The sequence below is a fragment of the Haliotis cracherodii genome, unplaced genomic scaffold, assembly GCF_022045235.1.
Source record: "Haliotis cracherodii isolate W230 unplaced genomic scaffold, xgHalCrac1.p SCAF_7, whole genome shotgun sequence".
NCBI lineage: Eukaryota > Metazoa > Mollusca > Gastropoda > Lepetellida > Haliotidae > Haliotis > Haliotis cracherodii.
Genome location: NW_027266330.1, coordinates 4340077 through 4363555, shown reverse-complemented (window position 1 = coordinate 4363555; position 23479 = coordinate 4340077). Strand labels below are relative to the sequence as shown.

The 23479-nt window shown below is 42.1% G+C and overlaps 1 protein-coding gene across 5 annotated transcripts in view; it reads right to left on the bottom strand.

Moving 5' to 3' along the window:
* LOC139447649 (ras GTPase-activating protein 3-like) overlaps window positions 1-23479 on the bottom strand; it is a 38379-nt gene that overhangs the window by 5266 nt on the left and 9634 nt on the right. For 4 of the 5 annotated variants that reach the window (XM_071229070.1, XM_071229073.1, XM_071229072.1 and 1 more), the window contains 19 exons: window positions 23203-23359; window positions 21414-21484; window positions 19971-20099; window positions 18472-18622; window positions 16951-17099; window positions 16065-16179; window positions 15798-15872; window positions 13564-13687; window positions 12630-12736; window positions 12281-12358; window positions 11955-12038; window positions 11543-11616; window positions 11019-11125; window positions 10303-10385; window positions 8609-8679; window positions 8148-8237; window positions 7555-7709; window positions 4100-4129; window positions 2162-2342 (listed from right to left, as the gene is read on the bottom strand). In XM_071229070.1, coding sequence (XP_071085171.1) covers window positions 2162-2342; window positions 4100-4129; window positions 7555-7709; window positions 8148-8237; window positions 8609-8679; window positions 10303-10385; window positions 11019-11125; window positions 11543-11616; window positions 11955-12038; window positions 12281-12358; window positions 12630-12736; window positions 13564-13687; window positions 15798-15872; window positions 16065-16179; window positions 16951-17099; window positions 18472-18622; window positions 19971-20099; window positions 21414-21484; window positions 23203-23359 — 2031 coding nt within the window. The remainder of the gene's footprint in view (window positions 1-2161; window positions 2343-4099; window positions 4130-7554; window positions 7710-8147; window positions 8238-8608; window positions 8680-10302; window positions 10386-11018; window positions 11126-11542; window positions 11617-11954; window positions 12039-12280; window positions 12359-12629; window positions 12737-13563; window positions 13688-15797; window positions 15873-16064; window positions 16180-16950; window positions 17100-18471; window positions 18623-19970; window positions 20100-21413; window positions 21485-23202; window positions 23360-23479) is intronic. The other variant, XM_071229071.1, reaches the window with a different exon arrangement.

Below are 23479 nucleotides of genomic sequence, written 5' to 3'. Positions count from 1 at the left end.
CCGTAAGTTCAGCCAGATGCAGCATTGAAAAACAAATGGGCGTGATCGTTGCAGTTTCAAGGACGACAAAAGATGAAAAATGGGAAAAATCTAGAAATATTCTGAAGAGTTAACAGGGCATAGATGAATTGCTTTTGTAGTGTGGCTAGACAGACTTACTTAGAATACGGCACTGCATGTTTCTGTAACATCTTGTGGTGTGGCTAGACAGACTTACATAGAACCCGGCACTGCATGTTTCTGTAACATCTTGGGGTGTGACTAGACTTACATAGAACCTGGCACTGCATGTTTCTGTAACATCTTGTGGTATGGCTAGACAGACTTACATAGAACCCGGCACTGAATGTTTCTGTAACATCTTGTGGTGTGGCTAGACTTACATAGAACCCGGCACTGCATGTTTCTGTAACATCTTGGGGTGTGGCTAGACAGACTTACATAGAACCCAGCACTGCATGTTTCTGTAACATCTTGTGGTGTGGCTAGAAAGACTTACATAGAACCTGACACTGCATGTTTCTGTAACATCTTGTGGTGTGGCTAGACAGACTTACATAGAACCTGGCACTGCATGTTTCTGTAACATCTTGTGGTGTGGCTAGACAGACTAACATAGAACCCAGCACTGCATGTTTCTGTAACATCTTGTGGTGTGGCTAGACAGACTTACATAGAACCCGGCACTGCATGTTTCTGTAACATCTGGTGGTGTGGCTAGACTTACATAGAACCTGACACTGCATGTTTCTGTAACATCTTGTGGTGTGGCTAGACAGACTTACATAGAACCTGGCACTGCATGTTTCTGTAACATCTTGTGGTGTGGCTAGACAGACTAACATAGAACCTGGTACTGCATGTTTCTGTAACATCTTGTGGTGTGGCTAGACAGACTTACATAGAACCTGGCACTGCATGTTTCTGTAACATCTTGTGGTGTGGCTAGACAGACTTACATAGAACCTGGCACTGCATGTTTCTGTAACATCTTGTGGTGTGGCTAGACAGACTAACATAGAACCTGACACTGCATGTTTCTGTAACATCTTGTGGTGTGGCTAGACAGACTTACATAGAACCTGGCACTGCATGTTTCTGTAACATCTTGTGGTGTGGCTAGACAGACTAACATAGAACCCAGCACTGCATGTTTCTGTAACATCTTGTGGTGTGGCTAGACAGACTTACATAGAACCCGGCACTGCATGTTTCTGTAACATCTGGTGGTGTGGCTAGACTTACATAGAACCTGACACTGCATGTTTCTGTAACATCTTGTGGTGTGGCTAGACAGACTTACATAGAACCTGGCACTGCATGTTTCTGTAACATCTTGTGGTGTGGCTAGACAGACTAACATAGAACCTGGTACTGCATGTTTCTGTAACATCTTGTGGTGTGGCTAGACAGACTAACATAGAACCTGGCACTGCATGTTTCTGTAACATCTTGTGGTGTGGCTAGACAGACTTACATAGAACCTGGCACTGCATGTTTCTGTAACATCTTGTGGTGTGGCTAGACAGACTAACATAGAACCCAGCACTGCATGTTTCTGTAACATCTTGTGGTGTGGCTAGACAGACTTACATAGAACCCGGCACTGAATGTTTCTGTAACATCTGGTGGTGTGACTAGACTTACATAGAACCCAGCACTGCATGTTTCTGTAACATCTTGTGGTGTGGCTAGACAGACTTACATAGAACCCTGTACTGCATGTTTCTGTAACATCTTGTGGTGTGGCTAGACTTACATAGAACCCAGCACTGCATGTTTCTGTAACATCTTGGGGTGTGGCTAGACAGACTTACATAGAACCCAGCACTGCATGTTTCTGTAACATCTTGTGGTGTGGCTAGACAGACTAACATAGAACCCAGCACTGCATGTTTCTGTAACATCTTGTGGTGTGGCTAGACAGACTTACATAGAACCTGGCACTGCATGTTTCTGTAACATCTTGTGGTGTGGCTAGACAGACTAACATAGAACCTGGCACTGCATGTTTCTGTAACTTCTTGTGGTGTGGCTAGACAGACTTACATAGAACCCGGCACTGCATGTTTCTGTAACATCTTGGGGTGTGGCTAGACAGACTTACATAGAACCCAGCACTGCATGTTTCTGTAACATCTTGTGGTGTGGCTAGACTTACATTGAACCCGGCACTGCATGTTTCTGTAACATCTTGCGGTGCTGCTTATGTTCCTGCTCCAAGTTGATGACACACTTCTGGATCTCGGTGACCGTCTGGTAGCACTGCTTCGTGTCCTCGATCACCAGGCGGGGCCGCGGCTCATCATTTCCCGAGTACACCTCCTGACAGCCGCACTGCTCTGTGGGGTCAAAACGCACTCACATCACATAGGCACTGCATAACGATAACATGCTCACATCAGACAGGCACTATATATCGGTTTATCTGTCTAACTCTGCTTTCAACATAATCAAAGTGATTCCTTGTGTCGACCATAAACATTTTCGGATCAAGGGGATTCTCAGTGATAAATATGTGGGATTCAAGTGATGAACACGGGGATCCTAGCCTGCCAGCTGTGGCACGCTTCACTTTTTCCATTTATTTTACCCTTCAGTCTATCAGTGATGGGGATTTCAATGTCAAACTGAAGAAATTCACAATGACACCCTAAATTGGGTGTCTTACTTACAGAATACAAACATCAGTTTTGTGTAACTTAAAATCTACAGTTTTCCTGAAGACCAATTTGGTCCTGTATCTTCACAGGGATGGGGGCAGAGGGACACACAATCAGCTTTGACACGGAGCCAGCCTTTAAAACCATGTGAACATACCTGAACCTCGCAGCCTTCATTTTAAGCAGACATATAACAAAAGTCTAAAACTGTGGAAATTACCTTGACAGAGCTTCAGTTTCAAATAAAAGTAAGCAGTATCAAATCTACAAGCAATGTACATTGAGAACAGTACATCTATTGGTTTAAGCAGCATTACAGATAAATAATGATAATAATAATTATTATTATTATTACTATTATCATCATTATTTACAGATTAAAATAAAAAAATGCAGCAAAGAGGGTTTGGGGTGATCCTGGCACAGTCAGGCTGGTTATTCTACATATTCCTTAGAATTCGTACAATGGGTGGACCTTTGTGTCAAAACCACAAGCATGGCGAAGACGGTATTACAATGAGCTACACCATCATGTCGTTTAAGATACTGTGTTTGTGCCAAAGCTGGGCACCCACTGACAATGTGTTGGACAGTCTCATTAAATTCATTACATAATCTACATTATTATTATTATCATTATTATTATTATTATTATTATTAAATCATTCGGTGAGAAAAATACACTGATCCTGTTCAAAGTCTGGGGACAGTGTGTAAATGCACACAATTTATTTCTCTGAAAGGAGGAACCAGACATTTTTAACACAATTTTCAAACAATTTGGGTCCAAATAAATTCCCCAAAATGTCAGCAAGTGAACATACATTTTGACAGAATTTAAGACCATGGTCAAAATGCAAAAGTCAAATCAAGGTCAATATATACAATACTGCCCCCCAAAAAAGAACATATGTGTTCTCCCACTATCAACTAAATATAATTCACATTTCATTGGACAGGGTTGTCTGAGCATTATTGATTGTCTGACAATATATAAAATATTCCCCGAAAAACAGAACATATGTGTTCTCCCACTATCAACTAAATATAATTCGCATTTCATTGGACAGGGTTGTCTGAGCAATCAAAAAAAATTTAGCTTTTTCTGAACCTTGTGAATAATTGGGCTCCCCCCTGGTGAGGACAAGTATGTGAAGTTCACTGGTCCAGTGGTTTCGGGGACGATGTTTATGATGCACCAAGCACGATGGACAGACAGGCCATCACATAAGCTCACTTGACTACCTGTCAGATGTGCTGACAATATTTGCAACTATTCACAACACAGAAGAGATAGGTAGGCCTCAACAAGTGAAATGAAAACTAAAAACAAAAGAGAAATTTATGTCAATAGACATCTTAGGAATTGCTAAAACTGAACGAAAACACAAGCAAGCCAGACACATGCAGACAGGCACAAGCGGAGCATATCTTACCAGTGTTGTCAATGTCATTCAGCATGCTATCTGTGAATGTCAATCAATGCAAGCGTTATACACAACCTAGTGTAGCTGGGGGAAGGTGTACAGATGATATTATCCTGACCACTACTGACATCAAACAAACCCAGGTCCTCTGTTACATCGTGGTGGGCACAGGTGCCTCTCTGTGTGGACAAATGTACCCACACCAAAAGAAGAACAGAAACAGAAACAACCCCAACAGAAATGCATCTTCCCGAGGAAAGGGTGTTAACTGACTGTAAAAGTCAAGTTACCATCCTTGCCGAACTAGGTTGGAATTCTGGAGTTTAGCTGGACTGACGAGTCTATGCATAGTCCAATCATAATCAGGCAACGAACTAGACATATGATTCGTAAACAACATGGATTTCAAGGTGTAGATTTCGGTCGTCTGCAGGATTTGAAAAGCATGTGTTTTCAAATCTTTTCATGTTTTAAATCAATGTGCTCAAGTGATTTGATGCACTTTGTGAGTTGAGACCAATTTCATTACAATATAGATCTTGATTATCGATCAGTTCGTCTTGACTGGCCGCCGTCATCTTGTTTGAACCAAATGATACGAGAGATGGAATCTGATTGATCAACAGGAGGGACATAGAAGGAACATGTCTCATAATAGCCACTAGTGGCGCTACGATCGAGCCATGACATTCCAGCTTTGTTCAACAAGGGTGGAAACTAGACTTACACATTCAGTTAATGGCTCTGCCTCGGGAATATGACAGAAAAGTAAAAGAGGATGAGTCCATTTTCGCAGTGCATCAAACCAGTATCGTGGCCGCCTTGTGTCGTCTCGACACCCAAATATGTTCAATCTTTCAGGCAGGGGTAAACAACTACCTCTCTGCAAAGTGCACACACGACTTCCTACAGGTGACAGCATAACTGGAACTGGTTCCATGCGTTGTGTAAATAGATTTGTCCTCTACTTATTACTAAGAGAGTGAGTTGAGTTTAACGCCGCTTTTAACAGTATTCCAGTTATATCACGGCATTTCAGCTTAATGTGGGAGGAAATCCAGAAGTGATGCAGGTCTCAGACGTTTACCACTAAGGTGAAACCCACGAGCAAGGGTATGGTTCAGATAAACCTAAAAACATAATCGGGGTGAACCAGGATTAGAACCAACAATCATAGCTTTCTGTCATCCCCAAAGGACGCAACTCAGCACATCGAATCACGGCGCCTCAGACAACTCGGCCACCCATGCCCCCTCTTATTGCTACACTCCCTGGGTACACTTGTCTATATTGAAAGGAACCTGGGTGCATGTCTGCAGTACCTGTGCCCACAGCGACACCAACAGTATTAGTACATGGAAGATTAACACTCGAGTACAAAGCATCCCCATGACATGCTGCATACAGTTCAAGTTGCGTTAAGGAAGCACACATGCCCCCCATCTCATGCCATGCAGCTAGTCCTACGACTGAGTCAACTGACAGGTTAGTCAATAGGGAGGGTGACGACTGCCCAGTTGAGTCAACCATTTTGTAAAAAAACAATCTCTTGAATACAAGACAGACAATACATGAAGAAAGCATCTGTTTCTACTTTATAAGTCATTCAGAATCTGCCTTCACATCTCATTAACCTACCAAACACAGAGTCAAGTTTGTCCATCAGAAAACCTACCAAGCACACAGTCCAGTTTGTCCATCAGATAACCTACCTAGCACACAGTCCAGTCTGTCCATCAGATAACCTACCAAACACACAGTCCAGTTTGTCCATCAGATAACCTACCAAACACAAAGTCCAGTTTGTCCATCAGATAACCTACCAAACACACAGTCCAGTTTGTCCATCAGATAACCTACCAAACACAAAGTCCAGTTTGTCCATCAGATAACCTACCAAGCACAAAGTCCAGTTTGTCCATCAGATAACCTACCAAAATCACAGTCCAGTTTGTCCATCAGATAACCTACCAAACACACAGTCCAGTTTGTCCCATCAGATAACCTACCAAACACACAGTCCAGTTTGTCCCATCAGATAACCTACCAAACACAAAGTCCAGTTTGTCCATCAGATAACCTACCAAGCACAAAGTCCAGTTTGTCCATCAGATAACCTACCAAAATCACAGTCCAGTTTGTCCATCAGATAACCTACCAAACACACAGTCCAGTTTGTCCCATCAGATAACCTACCAAACACACAGTCCAGTTTGTCCCATCAGATAACCTACCAAACACACAGTCCAGTTTGTCCATCAGATAACCAAGCAAGCACACAGTCCAGTTTGTCCCATCAGATAACCTACCTAGCACACAGTCCAGTCTGTCCATCAGATAACCTACCTAGCACACAGTCCAGTCTGTCCATCAGATAACCTACCTAGCACACAGTCCAGTCTGTCCATCAGATAACCTACCTAGCACACAGTCCAGTCTGTCCATCAGATAACCTACCTAGCACACAGTCCAGTCTGTCCATCAGATAACCTACCTAGCACAGAGTCCAGTCTGTCCATCAGATAACCTACCTAGCACACAGTCCAGTCTGTCCATCAGATAACCTACCTAGCACACAGTCCAGTCTGTCCATCAGATAACCTACCTAGCACACAGTCCAGTCTGTCCATCAGATAACCTACCTAGCACAGAGTCTAGTTTGTCCATCAGATAACCTACCTAGCACAGAGTCCAGTTTGTCCATCAGATAACCTACCAAACACACAGTCCAGTTTGTCCATCAGATAACCTACCAAACACAAAGTCCAGTTTGTCCATCAGATAACCTACCAAACACACAGTCCAGTTTGTCCATCAGATAACCTACCAAACACAAAGTCCAGTTTGTCCATCAGATAACCTACCAAGCACAAAGTCCAGTTTGTCCATCAGATAACCTACCAAAATCACAGTCCAGTTTGTCCATCAGATAACCTACCAAACACACAGTCCAGTTTGTCCCATCAGATAACCTACCAAACACACAGTCCAGTTTGTCCCATCAGATAACCTACCAAACACACAGTCCAGTTTGTCCCATCAGATAACCTAGCAAGCACACAGTCCAGTTTGTCAATCAGATAACCTACCAAGCACAAAGTCCAGTTTGACCATCAGATAACCTACCAAACTCACAGTCCAGTTTGTCCATCAGATAACCTACCAAACACACAGTCCAGTTTATCCATCAGATAACCTACCAAACACACAGTCCAGTTTGTCAATCAGATAACCTACCTAGCACAGAGTCCAGTTTGTCCATCAGATAACCTACCTAGCACAGAGTCCAGTTTGTCCACACACATAACCTACCTAGCACAGAGTCCAGTTTGTCCACACACATAACCTACCTAGCACAGAGTCCAGTTTGTCCACACACATAACCTACCTAGCACAGAGTCCAGTTTGTCCACACACATAACCTACCTAGCACAGAGTCCAGTTTGTCCACACACATAACCTACCTAGCACAGAGTCCAGTTTGTCCATGCGACCCAGGAAGAGGGAGTGTATCTTCTCCACCTCCCTGTCTGAGTCGATGTCCAGCTGGATGTCGGTGACCGGCAGTCCCCCGGACACTGGGCAGCACCCCCGGGCAGTCAGGTCCACCTCCTTGCAGCTGCACACAGGCAGGGACACACACAATAGCAGAGATGCCTACACCATACTGTATACATACCATTGGAATATCAAGATTAATTGGGGTCGAAATTGTCAGGTTGGGACTTTAAAAAACATCACACTACATACATGCCATTGGAAAATCAATCATTAGTTATCACCACAAAAAGGAGAGTGTTCATCATATTAAGAGATCTGTAATGGCTTAAATGTGAATATTTTCTCTACACTTCTTTGCTTTTATTGTACCCTATGTTGTTGTAAACAAAATATGAATAACACGAGGTGCTTGGGAAATAGAGGCACGCAGAATTAAGTAGGGGAAGTAACTCTGTATAGTACACATCACACGGGAAAAGAATTGTTAACACATCAGCCTCTCACAGTTTGGGTAAAGCGTCGGATCTACGCATTGATCTCCCTGTTTAAGCCTTACCAGAGCCAGTGTCCGTTGATGAAGGCAGCAGGGTGGTACACGTTCAGCCGGTTCTTGTTGGTGTTGCACACCTTGGTGAGGATATCCAGCCTGCAGGAGGGACACAGTTAAACCATTGCTATCACAGACAATCATCAACTCATGCTAGGAGGCTGGAGGACCTAGAAAAACACATGGCTCAAAGAGCCACAATGGAACTCTCTTGGACCCCAAGGAACACAGCACCTTGATGAAACATATCTCACAAACCATGTTGTAATTTTCTCTTGGATTAATTTGGATCAACTTAGGTGTGTCAAAACAGTTCCCTGATCGGGGGACAGGCACAGAGATGCTTACATCATGACTCACTGTTGATTAGCTAAATGTGTCCCTGGCCCTATAATAATGATGCCTGACCCATGTTTGTCCCTGTCATCACTTGGCTGTGTGTGATGCACACAGATCTCCCCTGTACGTACCACTCCTTCTCTTCCACACAGTTGTTGGCCTGGATGTAGAGGGCCCTGGCAGGCTGGACCACCTGGAACATCTGAAACACAGTCACAGATTGACAGTGACAGATGGACAGTGACAGATGGACAGTCACAGATAGACACAGTCACAGATAGACACAGTCATAGATAGACAACAGTCACAGATGGACAGTCACAGATGGACAGTCACAGATGGACACAGTCACAGATAGACAGTGACAGATAGACACTGTTACAGATAGACAGTCACAGTTAGACACTGTTACAGATAGACAGTCAGTCACAGATAGACACTGTTACAGATAGACAGTCACAGATAGACACTGTTACAGATAGACAGTCACAGATAGACATAGTCACAGATAGATGAGGTGAGGTGAAATTGGGTTTAACGTCGCGTCCAAGATTATTGCACTTATATAGCGACGTGCATGCACGTGTATGTGTGTGTGTGGCTGCTTGTACTAGTCCGGACTGATGCCGATTTATAGTGCTAGCTCACTGAGATACCATGCCGCAGTTTAACATGAATACCCCACTCAGACACAGTATACTGACTCCGAGCCGACCAGTCCTTGTTTTAGCCCCTTAATGCCGAGCGCCAGACAGGGTAACAACAAGTACAATCTTTTAACGTCTTTTTGTATGACGCGGCCCGGGATCGAACCCTGGACCTTCCGCTCTCCGGGCGGACGCTCTACCACAGGACCACGGAGGCGGTCAGTCACAGATAGACAACAGTCAAAAATAGACACAGTCACAGATAGACAAAGTCACAGATAGACACAGTCATAGATAGACAACAGTCACAGATGGACACAGTCACAGATAGACAGTCACAGATAGACACTGTTACAGATAGACAGTCAGTCACAGATAGACACTGTTACAGATAGACAGTCACAGTTAGACACTGTTACAGATAGACAGTCAGTCACAGATAGACACTGTTACAGATAGACAGTCACAGATGGACACTGTTACAGATAGACAGTCACAGATAGACACTGTAACAGATAGACAGTCACAGATAGACACTGTAACAGATAGACAGTCACAGATAGACACTGTTACAGATAGACAGTCACAGATGGACACTGTTACAGATAGACAGTCACAGATAGACACTGTAACAGATAGACAGTGACAGATAGACACTGTAACAGATAGACAGTCACAGATAGACACTGTTACAGATAGACAGTCACAGATAGACACTGTAACAGATAGACAGTCACAGATAGACACTGTAACAGATAGACAGTCACAGATAGACACTGTTACAGATAGACAGTCACAGATAGACACTGTAACAGATAGACAGTCACAGATAGACACTGTTACAGATAGACAGTCACAGATAGACACTGTAACAGATAGACAGTCACAGATGGACACTGTTACAGATAGACAGTCACAGATAGACACTGTAACAGATAGACAGTCACAGATAGACACTGTAACAGATAGACAGGCAGTCACAAATAAAGAGGCAGTCACAGATAGATTAAGTCACTGATAGACACAGTCACAGATAGACACACAGTCACAAATAGACACACAGTCACAGATAGACACTGTTACAGATAGACAGGCCATCACAGACAAACACATAGTCACAGATAGAGAGATAGAGTCACAGGTAGACAATGTTCTTCAATCAAAAGACCACTACTCACATAGTTCATTTTGAAGGAATTCTCTTGAAGTCGTTCCACAGCTAGGATATCTTCTATTGGAATACTACATAGAGGCTTCTCCGCTGTCAAATAAATACAGATGTTAAACACCTTCTCCTCTGTAAAATGCATACCGACTGACTTACTCTTGGACTTGGCATAGGACAGGTACTGTATGACTTACTCTTGGACTTGGCATAGGACAAGTACTGGATGACTTACTCTTGGACTTGGCATAGGACAGGTACTGTATGACTTACTCTAGGACTTGGCATAGGACAGGTACTGTATGACTTACTCTTGGACTTGGCATAGGACAGGTACTGTATGACTTACTCTTGGACTTGGCATAGGACAGGTACTGGATGACTTACTCTTGGACATGGCATAGGACAGGTACTGGATGACTTACTCTAGGACTTGGTATAGGACAGGTACTGGATGACTTACTCTAGGACTTGGCATAGGACAAGTACTGGATGACTTACTCTTGGACATGGCATAGGACAGGTACTGGATGACTTACTCTAGGACTTGGTATAGGACAGGTACTGGATGACTTACTCTAGGACTTGGCATAGGACAGGTACTGGATGACTTACTCTTGGACATGGCATAGGACAGGTACTGGATGACTTACTCTAGGACATGGCATAGGACAGGTACAAGAAAACCTACTCTAGGACATGGCATACGACAGGTACTGGTTTACTCACTCTTGGACTTGGCATAAGACAGGTACTGGTTGGTCAGGCAGAAGTATCTTCTCTTGAAGTTTTTACGACCAATCTTGTTTCTGCCTTGAGCTCGCTTGATCATAACCCTGGAAGACACCAACATATAGGTCATAGAGTACCTTGACTTGGAAACAATCTGAGCAGCGGGGTTGGTAGAATGTATCACTATAATAATGCATAGAGTCAGTTGGCTTAATCTCCTTTTGTATATCACTGAGCAGTCACATCACTCATGTCAGCTTAATGTCCATCTTTCCCTCATAAGTGAATATATAATGTCACCAACAAAGAAGCAATACAATGTCTCCTGGCTCATGTTTTGTCAACAATTTATCTGGTGTTGGGTACAATTCAAATGCGTGAGTTAATGCCAACAGCATAATTATTTGGAAGTAGAGAATCAGTGTAGAAGTATTCTCTGTTCCAAAATAACTGTGCTGTATGCAACAACTCATAGCATGATATGCTAATCATAAGAACATCGGCATACTCAGCTGGCTTACCCTTCTTTGAGTACTATTGGAGCTTCGATGTTCTTTGAGTAGGCCCCTGTTCTGGAGGAGACAATGTCCAGGAACTGAAACCGGGACAGGATCATTATTTAATTTAATATCTAGGAACTGTAACCATGGAAACAGGTATAAAATGAGCAAACACACCAACATAATATCTAGGAACTGTTACCAAGGATACATATTCATGTAATATCCAGGAACTGTATCCATGGTAACAGGTACATCATCATGATCATAGGTATACTTAGTTCAAGAATGCTGGATTCCAAGAAACAAACTTATCAATTAGAAACAAACAAATATTGTTTTTTCAGGTGGCTTACAGAATATATTGTACATGCAATCATTTCTTGAATCATTGTTCTTGTACATGTAACGTTTAGCTACAAGGAACACCTACCATTCGGACTGCGTCCATGTGTGTGTCTTCGGACAGACAGTCGAACACAGGCACCATGTATTCTTCCTTCAGGTTGAAAGGCATCTGCAGACAAACACACAACACAGATTTAAGATTCTGATATCGGATACTGGTCTCCAGATATCCATTTTAACAAAAGCAGTCAACTCTCATGAATCTCACATGATGTATGCATGTAATTTAATTAGAATTGAAATGTTTGCACATCAGGACATTCTGCATTTGATACATAGCTTGACAACATGACTGATTATGTGTTGTCCTTGTGTATGCTTAAGAGACGGTGGGACATTTCTTTTACTCACAGAGTTGGAGCTGATGAGGTTGACAAGACCTTGGATGACTTTTGACACTAACGTGAGGGTTCGATGTACCAGCATGTCCTGCAACATAATGTACAGGAGTTACAGAAAGTCAGACACATACACAGCATCAGCATCATCATCATCATCATCATCATCACAACCATCATTATCATCACTACAACCATCCCCACCACCACCACCACCGGAGTTATAGAAAGTCAAACACATACACAGCATCATCATCCCCGCTGTCTTGACCTGATGACATGCAGTCTGATGGCATCATTTATATCATCTTATAATCTTGATGAAAACTGACAAATTATTAGAGCATGTACTGAGAACTCACCGCTGTGTCTGTTCGCAGGTCAAACAGTTTTGGCCCTAGGATGGCAGGCGCAAAGAATCGGAGGAAGACGAAACTGCTGACGACCCTGTACTTGATGGTTGGACTGCCTGGAAACAGAGGGTGATTGATTTCAGCATCAGCAGAGTGAGTGAGTGAGTGAGTGAGTGAGTGAGTGAGTGAGTGAGTGAGCCAGTACACGCAGCCAGACATACACATTTGCATGCACATCGCTATATAAGTGCAATAACCTTGAATGCCACGTTAATCCCCATTTCACCTCACATTATATCACCTACCATCTTATTGCACATCACCTACCATCTTATTGCATATCACCTACCATCACATTGCATATCACCTACCATCTTATTGCATATCACCTACCATCTTATTGCACATCACCTACCATCACATTGCATATCACCTACCATCTGATTGCATATCACCTACCATCTTATTGCATATCACCTACCATCTTATTGCATATCACCTACCATCTTATTGCATATCACCTACCATCTTATTGCATATCACCTACCATCTTATTGCATATCACCTACCATCTTATTGCATATCACCTACCATCTTATTGCACATCACCTACCATCACATTGCATATCACCTACCATCTGATTGCATATCACCTACCATCTTATTGCATATCACCTACCATCACATTGCATATCACCTACCATCTTATTGCATATCACCTACCATCTTATTGCATATCACCTACCATCTTATTGCATATCACCTACCATCACATTGCATATCACCTACCATCTTATTGCATATCACCTACCATCTTATTGCATATCACCTACCATCTTATTGCATATCACCTACCATCTTATTGCATATCACCTACCATCACATTGCATATCACCTACCATCTTATTGCATATCACCTACCATCTTATTGCACATCACCTACCATCATAGTGCATCATGGCGGCCTCCTTGACGGCGTGGAACACCTCCCTCATGATGGTGGGGCAGACCAGTGCAGACCCAGTGATGGCCTCGACGATGGATACCACGTACTCCTTCAGATTACCCTGTCCAACATTCACACATCTGCTGTTACAATCAACTAGAGAGATGCATACACAGAAGCAGCCCATCCCCACCTGAATTCCCTAAAACCTCCCCCACCAAACCATGCATCATGAACCATTTGGACTTTTCCAAATCAGGCACATACCAAGGGCTGGGACAATACACCAACTGTGCGATCCTAGACCTGATACCTTGCTCACGATCTGATACGTATCGCAATACTTGCATGTACACTTATGTGTGGTGCGTAAGTCATCTTTTTCACAGACAGGATTGCCAAATACCTGGCACACTAATGATTAACAGTTGGCAGTGTCAGGTATGGAGCAACGGATGAAACTATTTACATTTTCACTGCTCATTTTCACTGGTACTTAGTGTTTGGTGTAACACTTATTCAACAAAAAAATTAAGGAAAGAATCAATACTTTTTACTCAGTGAGCGACTATGATCTATACTTGTATCGAGAATTTGAAAATCCACCAATGCTTCGGTGTATTGTCCCACCACTCGCAATACCTGGCCTCCAACACATATCTGTATACACTGATGTCTGATGTTATTGTATTGTTAGCATAAACTATCATAGATATTGACCAGTCTTAACTTTGTAACCACCTCTTGGGCATGTTGGGAGGTATGAGGTTTTGCTTTTTCCTGGTTAGACCTGGTATGAGGTTTTAGTTTTTCCTGGTAAGACCTGGTTTGAGGTTTTACATCTTCCTGGTAAGACCTGGTATGAAGTTTTAGTTTTTCTTGGTAAGACCTGGTTTGAGGTTTTACTTTTTCCTGGTAAGACCTGGAGTGTGGTTTTATTTTTTCTTGGTAAGACCTGGTTTGAGGTTTTACTTTTTCCTGGTAAGACCTGGTTTGAGGTTTTACTTTTTCCTGGTAAGACCTGATGAGGTTTTACTTTTTCCTGGTTAGAACTGGTATGAGGTTTTACTTTTTCCTGGTAAGACCTGGTTTGAGGTTTTACTTTTTTCTGATAAGACCTGGTATTAGGTTTTACGTTTTCCTGGTAAGACCTATTATTAGGTTTTACTTTTTCCTGATAAGACCTGGTATTAGGTTTTACGCTTTCCTGGAAAGACCTGGTTTGAGGTTTTACTTTTTCCTGGTAAGACCTGGTTTGAGGTTTTACTTTTACCTGGTAAGACCTGGTATGAGGTTTTACTTTCTCCTGGTAAGACCTGGTTTGAGGTTTTACTTTTTCCTGGATAAACCTTGTTTGAGGTTTTACTTTTTCCTGGTAAGACCTGGTTTGAGGTTTTACTTTTTCCAGGTAAGACCTGATGAGGTTTTACTTTTTCCTGGTAAGACCTGATGAGGTTTTACTTTTTCCTGGATAAACCTTGTTTGAGGTTTTACTTTTTCCTGGTAAGACCTGGTTTGAGGTTTTACTTTTTCCTGGTAAGACCTGATGAGGTTTTACTTTTTCCTGGTTAGAACTGGTATAAGGTTTTACTTTTTCCTGGTAAGACCTGATGAGGTTTTACTTTTTCCTGGTTAGAACTGGTTTGAGGTTTTACTTTTTTCTGGTAAGACCTATTATTAGGTTTTACTTTTTCCTGATAAGACCTGGTATTAGGTTTTACGTTTTCCTGTTAAGACCTGATGAGTTGTATAGCAGATGAAAATTGGACTTTGTGTTTCCAAAGTCCAATGTTCTAAAATCGTAGACAAGAAAAGAAACTTTTTCATTATGGATGATGGGAATTGAACCTGCAACCTCACATACCGTGTGTAGTGTTTTAACGCACTCTTTTCCCACTGAACCATCAGGGCAGGTGAAGAAAAGTTGTTCAATTTTACATGTCATGACTCCAGTTGGTCCATGCTGATTGTGTTTTATCTCTCGCATTCTTTGATCAAATTCTTTTCACGCTGCGACACACTGTATTGTTTCAATATAAGGTATCTCCATTTTTTCACTTTTTTCTTGCATTTAGAAGGTTTATAAGCCAGAGAAAACAGTATCCCTTAGTTTGGGTTGAAAATGTAAACACTTGGAAGTCTGGAAGCTCCCTCGTGTTTACATGTTTACTATACTTAAGAGGAGGATCTGTTCACGGGTGAGTAGTGATGCTGTACAAGTGATATCTCACCATGCTTTCCTCCAGTGAAGCCCCTTCCTTCATCCGGCCGGGGTCCACCTCACACAGCTTCCTCTCCTCAAATATCTGCAACATCAGCAGCCCACATTACAACACAGAAGAAGAAACACGTTTGTTTCTACTCCTCGGTTTTAGCTAATACTGACAAGTATGTAACTCTGTGTATTTTGTCCACCTTGACAAGTTGTCGGATCCTCTAACCAGTAGCATGCAACAATGCAAATGTGATACACATCTGACTACAGGCGATGCCCTGACCTTGTCAATGATGGTCTTGAGGGTGTCGTGCAGGTACGGCAGGCCCACCAGCTTCATCAGCTCATCTATCAGCTTCGTCACCAGGGTATTCCCACGGAAGAAAGTATTGGCATCTCTGTAAAGGTGAAATACAAAACTTCAACACACACGTCTGAATTCAGAACCAGAAACTTAAAACTCACGTTATTGATATCTATTAATTCACTCTGGTGATCATCAAGTGAGGTCAAAGTCCAGAGTTTGTTTGAAATTTGTCTCTTGGTTTGTCAGTGCTATTCGCACCAAGCATTTGCAGTCATTATTGCGAACTAACGCCCATAAAAGTCTTTGTCTGTTTTGTTTGTTTTTCACAAACTATATTCCAGCTAAATGACGATGGCCTTAAAATAACTAAGTCTGGACCAGGCAATCCAGTGACTGGTATCTAAAGCAGCCTCTCACAAGTTTGGTGTAGGAATACTTAGATTAAAAACACAATGAGGGTGGACAGGGAGTCTGATGACCTGTATAATAGTTTGTTCTTTACCAGAGCTCCAGATAAGCAGCATTTAATGAAAAATTCAAATGTATAAAAACTGCACACGTAAATACCCAATGAAGCTTTTTCAGCATGCAGACTAAGAGGCTAATTTCCGAAACACAATTACGAGCTTATTAACTTTCCGAGTCTAGCCTATATATTTAGAACAGTTATATATGTACATCTAAAACATTATTTCATTTTGTAAAATCTTAAAATGTACACTAAGTTTGGGCAAAAACCCAATAGAGTGATGAATAGATGATGAAAAAATATTGGTTACCCAATGAAAAATGTAATAACCCAATTAAAATAGAAACCCTAGAGTAAAAACTCCAATGCTCTGGAACTCTGCCTCAAACTCACGTCGTCTTTTCTATTTCCCATTTGGCAAGAGCGGAGACTAGGGGGACTATTTTTCCATGCTCCAGGAACAGTCTGACTAGAGGTTGTGCTGCGTCCTGGCGGTGCTCGACCACCTCACCGAGTAGGTATACAGACGTGCAGGAGATGGGCTAAAACAGAAGACACACGTTACGAAGTCACCTGTTACCAACGTCACTTACTTATGTACACATGTTACCAGTCACATCAATTCAGATTCATTCCACACTTCTGGAGAAAGTAATGGCAAATCTGAATGTGTTTTTGTTCTCAGCTAAGTATGAGGTGAAAAAAACCCAATCTATTTGTCACCAAATCTATTACTTAATCTGTGTGTTGATTTTAATGCCATGATCAGTATTTCAATGTGGAATGAAGGCCCGTGCCAGGGTGACATAGGTGTTTCTCCACAAGCAGGCAATTGTGCTGACTAACTAGGTTCATTATCAGGCAAATCTGGAAATCAAGCCCATCACCAAGGAAGGGATCCTGTCATGGCAATGGGACGCAACTCTGCGTCATGAAATGAAGAGCAGAACATCAGCAAAACCCATGCAACCCGATCCGTTACCTATATCCTGAGGTGAGGTCAAAGGTGGTCTAATGTCACATTTTTTGCACTTACCTTGCGACGTGCATGCATGTGTGTGTGTGTGTGTGTGTGTGTGTGTGTGTAGCTGCTTGTTCTCGTCTGGTCTATGCTTACAAACATGCCCTAACACCTCTCAGCCATAATCATTGCTACCCCAGACTGTGCTCTTGCTTCCCCGCCTAACTGATCACATGACATCCCGAGCTTCTCTTTCTGTGGTCATGGCCTGTCTTAAGGTCTGAAAATCCACAACTGAGTTCTGTGATCCCAAGATGTAGGTAAAGTTGTACGCTACTGTCTCTCATATCATAGAGATCAAACCGTTCCTGACAGGAAGGATGAGGAGGGTAGGCTTGAACATGATCCCGAATACAATCTGATCTGTAATCCCATGATGAGAAGGAACAAGGTCCCGATCTGGACTGTAGTAGATCGTAAGAGTGGAACGAACAGTCTTCGCAGAACTTTCATGAGTAAAACGCATGCTGATACCGATCTGACCTGTCCAAAACTACAGCTTGCCGTCTGTCTTACGGAAAGGATGCTTTGACTGTCCTGTCCCCGTTCGAGTGTGATCTAGATATGTCTTCAGTCAAGAAGATGTGTGATGTTTCGGATGTTCAGGATCAATAAAGTAGTGCTGATAAAAGTAGTATCGATAAAAGTAGAGCTAATAAAAGTAGTGCTGACAAAAGTAGTGCTGACAATGTAGTGTCAATAAAAGAAGTGCCAATAAATGTAGTGTCGATAAAAGTAGTGCCAATAAAAGTAGTGCTGATAAAAGTAGTGCTAATAAAAACCGTGCCGATTAAGTAGTGGTGAATCTTGGATTTATATCCATGACGAGCAGATTCTTGCACGATGGACACAAGTCGGCAGACTGAAGCAGCACACAGCGAGGGGGTACTCACCTGGACGTCTATTGAGTGGAGAAGCAGAGACCGGAGATCATTGTAGTAGTGAGACAGGAACACGTAGTCGGCAGTGTAGGAGATGTTGAGACGGAGAGAGCCCAGGTTGGCCGAGGTCTGGCGTAAACTCTCCCTGGCTTGTAGACTGTACCTGTCAGGGCAAATACAGTGACACTGAAGGACCAGAGGTACAGAAGCCCCCCTTTAGGCAAGGTTAGGAACATTATAAGAGGTTATGATCAACAATATTTCAATCCGAGGATGATAATATGACCACCCCAAATGGTTTCTGAAGCGGCGTGATTGACCTGAGAGGCATGTTCAGGAGGGTGGGTGATCGAGCAAACGTACAGCTGGGCGATATAACTCCTTCCGAAATGGAAAGCATGCAGTCACTTCCACAATACAGCATCCAAAATGGTGTCATCCAAGACCAAAACAGTCCTCCTGCAAACAGTGTTTGATGCACTGACAAGGCCAAGGGAGATTACTGCTGCATCCTATTACGCTGCGTGCTTCACACAGAAAGAGGAGAGTGACGATAAACCAACTTGGAACAGTAATGTTTGAGAATGTTTGAGAAAATGTGTCCTTATGTTGAGAACATCACTGACAAACATTTGGACGAACAATCCGTAAGTAGTTTGTCAGGCACAGTTCCATCATTTGAGCTATGTGCGACGCCATCTTGGATTACTCGGCGGACTGCCCTCCAGGCTTGATCGTGAGTAAACTTATGATTGTGTGGTCAGCCGTGTTGAAAATCGTACAGACTGTATTCTTCACTTGTGAATTTTGATTTCTTAATCCTTAGACTGCGTGTCGCAACAATATTCGCGCAGGAAACTGGAAATTGCATGGCCACATTCGGCAGAGGCGTGCCAGGGCATTGGATTAGACGTCACAGCTGACGACATAATCTGACCAACACAAACACATGCTTTATAAAGATACCAAATTATCTGACTTTGATCGATCTGTCATCAAGATTGAAAATTACCGTTACTTACGAAAGCATGGCTCATTGAAAATGGGGGAGTTTTGGGCATCAGAGTATAGATCCTCTAGCATGCGCATCTACCAGAATCAGCTGTTCATTTCATTGACATGCAAGAGGACAAACTACTGTTACCAGAGATCTAGGTCTTCAACAGTACATGTATAGATCTTAATTGGGAATTTTTAAAGTGATAAGACATGAAATAAGGACCGACATAAATGGTGTCACAGTCTGCTGGCAAAAAAAAGAATTTAATTACATTTAAAAATGATATTTTACAAACAGTGCTTTTGTCAAATTTGCTTTCTATTTCCATCTGAGGTGTGTGAAGGAACTATTGTTGAATTTTCATTTAATTTGTAGTGACAGTTCATCATATGTTCAGTGATAATGGACAGACTTTAATCAATTACATCTGCATGCTTTGTTGTAGGCAACCCAGTCATCAGGATTACAATCACCCCGACTACAGTTACCATGGTTACGGAGTGACACCTACCAGGCACTGTGGGGGAAGTTGGTGTCCAGGCCGTGGAGCGGAATCTTCACCTCCCCCAGGAAAGATCCACGGAATATATTGCCCAGGACCTCTCGGGACACAAGGGAGTCGTCATGCCACACGGATATACTGCAAACACAAGGGAGTCATCGTGCCACACGGATATACTGCAAACACAGGATATACTGTAGGAATAGTTAAACTGTAGGCTTACCATAGGCATGGGGGACATACAATAGGCATAATACAAGAGAATTATGCTGGTCTTCAGAAAATAATAAATCCCAACAAATAAATTACAAGTGATTCTTGCCATTTCATTGGCTCATAATTTGTTCTTAATATGAAGTTTACACGAAATACGTCTTTTCCATTTTCCAAACACTATATGATGTCGCAAGCTCTGACGATCAAAATGTTAGGGATTCACTCTCCAAGTTCGAACTCCAAGGAACTCCCACAAAGTGAAAGTCGATTCTTAAACAAAGCAATTTTTTGGCATTTATGAAACATATACCGGGAAAGATTGGGCTGCACCCACTAGCGGACTTCTGTGTCCTGATTGGTTGATAACAGAGTTGGCAGGGCTTGTGTGGCATCATAGAACTGAATGATGCCATTGATTTGGCATAATCAATGTTTTTTGTGTAAATGACTAAATAAACATTCTGTGGAGTTACTATTGTTGACTTTTTTTGCATACAACATATTTTGCAGAATAAACTTAAAGATCAGTGTGCACACTTTGCATAAACCCAAAACAGATTGAAGTCTTAATTAAAGAAGTTTAAAGAACTGGAGCTCATACATTAAGGACAGCCTGGGATATGTATTTGAGGAACGTCAGTGCAATTAAATGATATTGCACATTGATCTATATTATCAAACGTATATCATAACACTGTTTAACTTATTTACATCATGACAATGACCATCTTTCCTACAGAACCATCTCCCCCCTGGTGAATGCATGACATTCTGCTATGAATCAAGGCATGATGGATGCTCATGCTTTCGACCACTGGTAGAAGTGTCCAGGTACTACAGGGACTCCTATCGGTCTTACATTACCTCAGGTCTCCACTGGTAGATGTGTCCAGGTACTACAGTGACTCCTATCGGTCTTACATTACCTCAGGTCTCCACTGGTAGATGTGTCCAGGTACTACAGTGACTCCTATCGGTCTTACATTACCTCAGGTCTCTACTGGTAGATGTGTCCAGGTACTACAGTGACTCCTATGGGTCTTACATTACCTCAGGTCTCCACTGGTAGATGTGTCCAGGTACTACAGTGACTCCTATGGGTCTTACATTACCTCAGGTCTCCACTGGTAGATGTGTCCAGGTACTACAGGGACTCCTATCTGTCTTACATTACCTCAGGTCTCCACTGGTAGATGTGTCCAGGTACTACAGTGACTCCTGTCGGTCTTACATTACCTCAGGTCTCCACTGAAGGCATCTTCAAAGCAGTACAGCTTCCTGTCGTGGTTCTGTCCCTTGTTCTCCAGCTGCAACAACAACAAGCATGAAATACTCAAGTCCCCCACCAGTATGACATGTCCAGTTGTATGCAAGGGAAGAAATATTGTACGGTTTTTAAGGTCTAGTCTGGAAACAAGCACTACCGCCATTTTCAGTCTAAATCAAAGTCGCTGCAATGGAAGCTTGAAAAATAATCGTTTCCAAAATACCAAACAATCAAAAGACACCAGTTCACCATTAGACCTATCTACGTACCAAGTTTGGCTAAGATATCTCTCATGTTTTTTTAGTTCTGCTCCAGAAACAAAATGTGATGGATGGAAGTAGGGTGTGGCAACACATTGGATGATAAGCTGATGTCACACATGTATAGGGTAACCATGGTAACATATACCGATTCTCATTCAGGCCTTTTCATTTTCCTAATTTTACACTGGGTAGTGAATGTGTGGAAGTTGTTGCATCTTTCCCTGAGTTGATATTATGAGTGAGTGAGTATGGTTTTATGCCACTTTTAGCAAAATTCCAGCAATATAACGGCGGGGGACACCAGAAATGGACATTGTACCCATGTCGGGAATCGAAACCTGGGTCTTCGGCGTGACGATCGAATGCTTTAACTGCTAGTCTACCCAAATGCCCCTGATATTATGAAAATAGGTGAATAAATCTACACGGTACCATGCTACATGGCAGATTATACAGCAACATGAAATCTGCAGTGTCAGCAGATTTTAATGTCATTCAAGTTGGTGAAGTAAGAAAAGTGCTAGAAAGAACAACATCCCACACCTCTTTGTTTCTGAATGGTATTGTTAGCTCAGCTTGGAAAAAATGTCTAAATTCACCTGAAGAATACCACTTTCTTGATTAAATTTGGAAAATACTGAAAAAATATTTAGTGATTCAGGTACCATATTTTCTTGAGTATAGTGCGCTCCCAAGTATAATATGCATATAATTTCAAAAATAATGTGAAGAGAAAAATAACACTGTAACCCTTCAGCAAAATTCGGGTAAACGAAACTTGGTCAGTACAAATTTAAATTTAAGATAAAAAATCAACAGACATGCTGTTTTACCATTTAAATAGTATTTGTTGTTCTGCTGGGCATTGTTTTATATGCAGGGATTAAGATCACCTTGTGTATTTTCTCATAAACTAAACTGGTATTTCCGGTGTTACGTGCTCGAGGTAATGTCTTTGCGTTTGGTGAAAAAAACATCAAAACTCATTATGGCGTGTATAATGCACACCCCCTTCTACACAGCTATGTTTTTTGGGAAAAAAGTGCGCACAATACTAAAAAAAATATGGTATATCATCTCTAGATTAGGAGAAAAAATAGATATTTTATAAGTATGGAGTACAATCAATGGTACCCAAAATAATTTACTGCAATAACAACTCATGTATTGTGGTACGTTCAACCATATATTACATGTTTTCTTTCATCTGTAATTTGTTATGAGCCTGAATATAAAATTGGCCCACACTTCGACCCTCACATTTTCTACAAATTTGTTCGCCATTCAAGTTGCTAACTTCTGAATTTCATAATTCCATTTAGAATTGTCACCGATACAAACTTTGCCAACAAGGTGAAAAAAATGCATGATTTTCACAAATGCAATATGTATTGTTTTTTTCCGTTTTTGTGATATGTATTCATTAACATTTCAAATCACAGTATTCCGGTTATACCGCTCACCCTGACTGTCTACACACACAACCCCGACTCACATCAAAAAAGAAAGTTTCATCATAATGTGGGCAGATGGTTTTCTTCTTGACGACAGTCCTCCTGATCTCCTTGTGACGGGACTTGGGGTTGAGAGTGACGACCACGTACGGGTTGCAGGCGCCGTTGATGACAGTCAAGTTGCTGCACTCGACCACCCTGCAGGAGATATACCAGTATAGTCAGTACATACAGGGGTACCCGGCAGCAGATATACCAGTATAGTCAGTTCATACAGGGGTACCCGGCAGCAGATATACCAGTATAGTCAGTTCATAC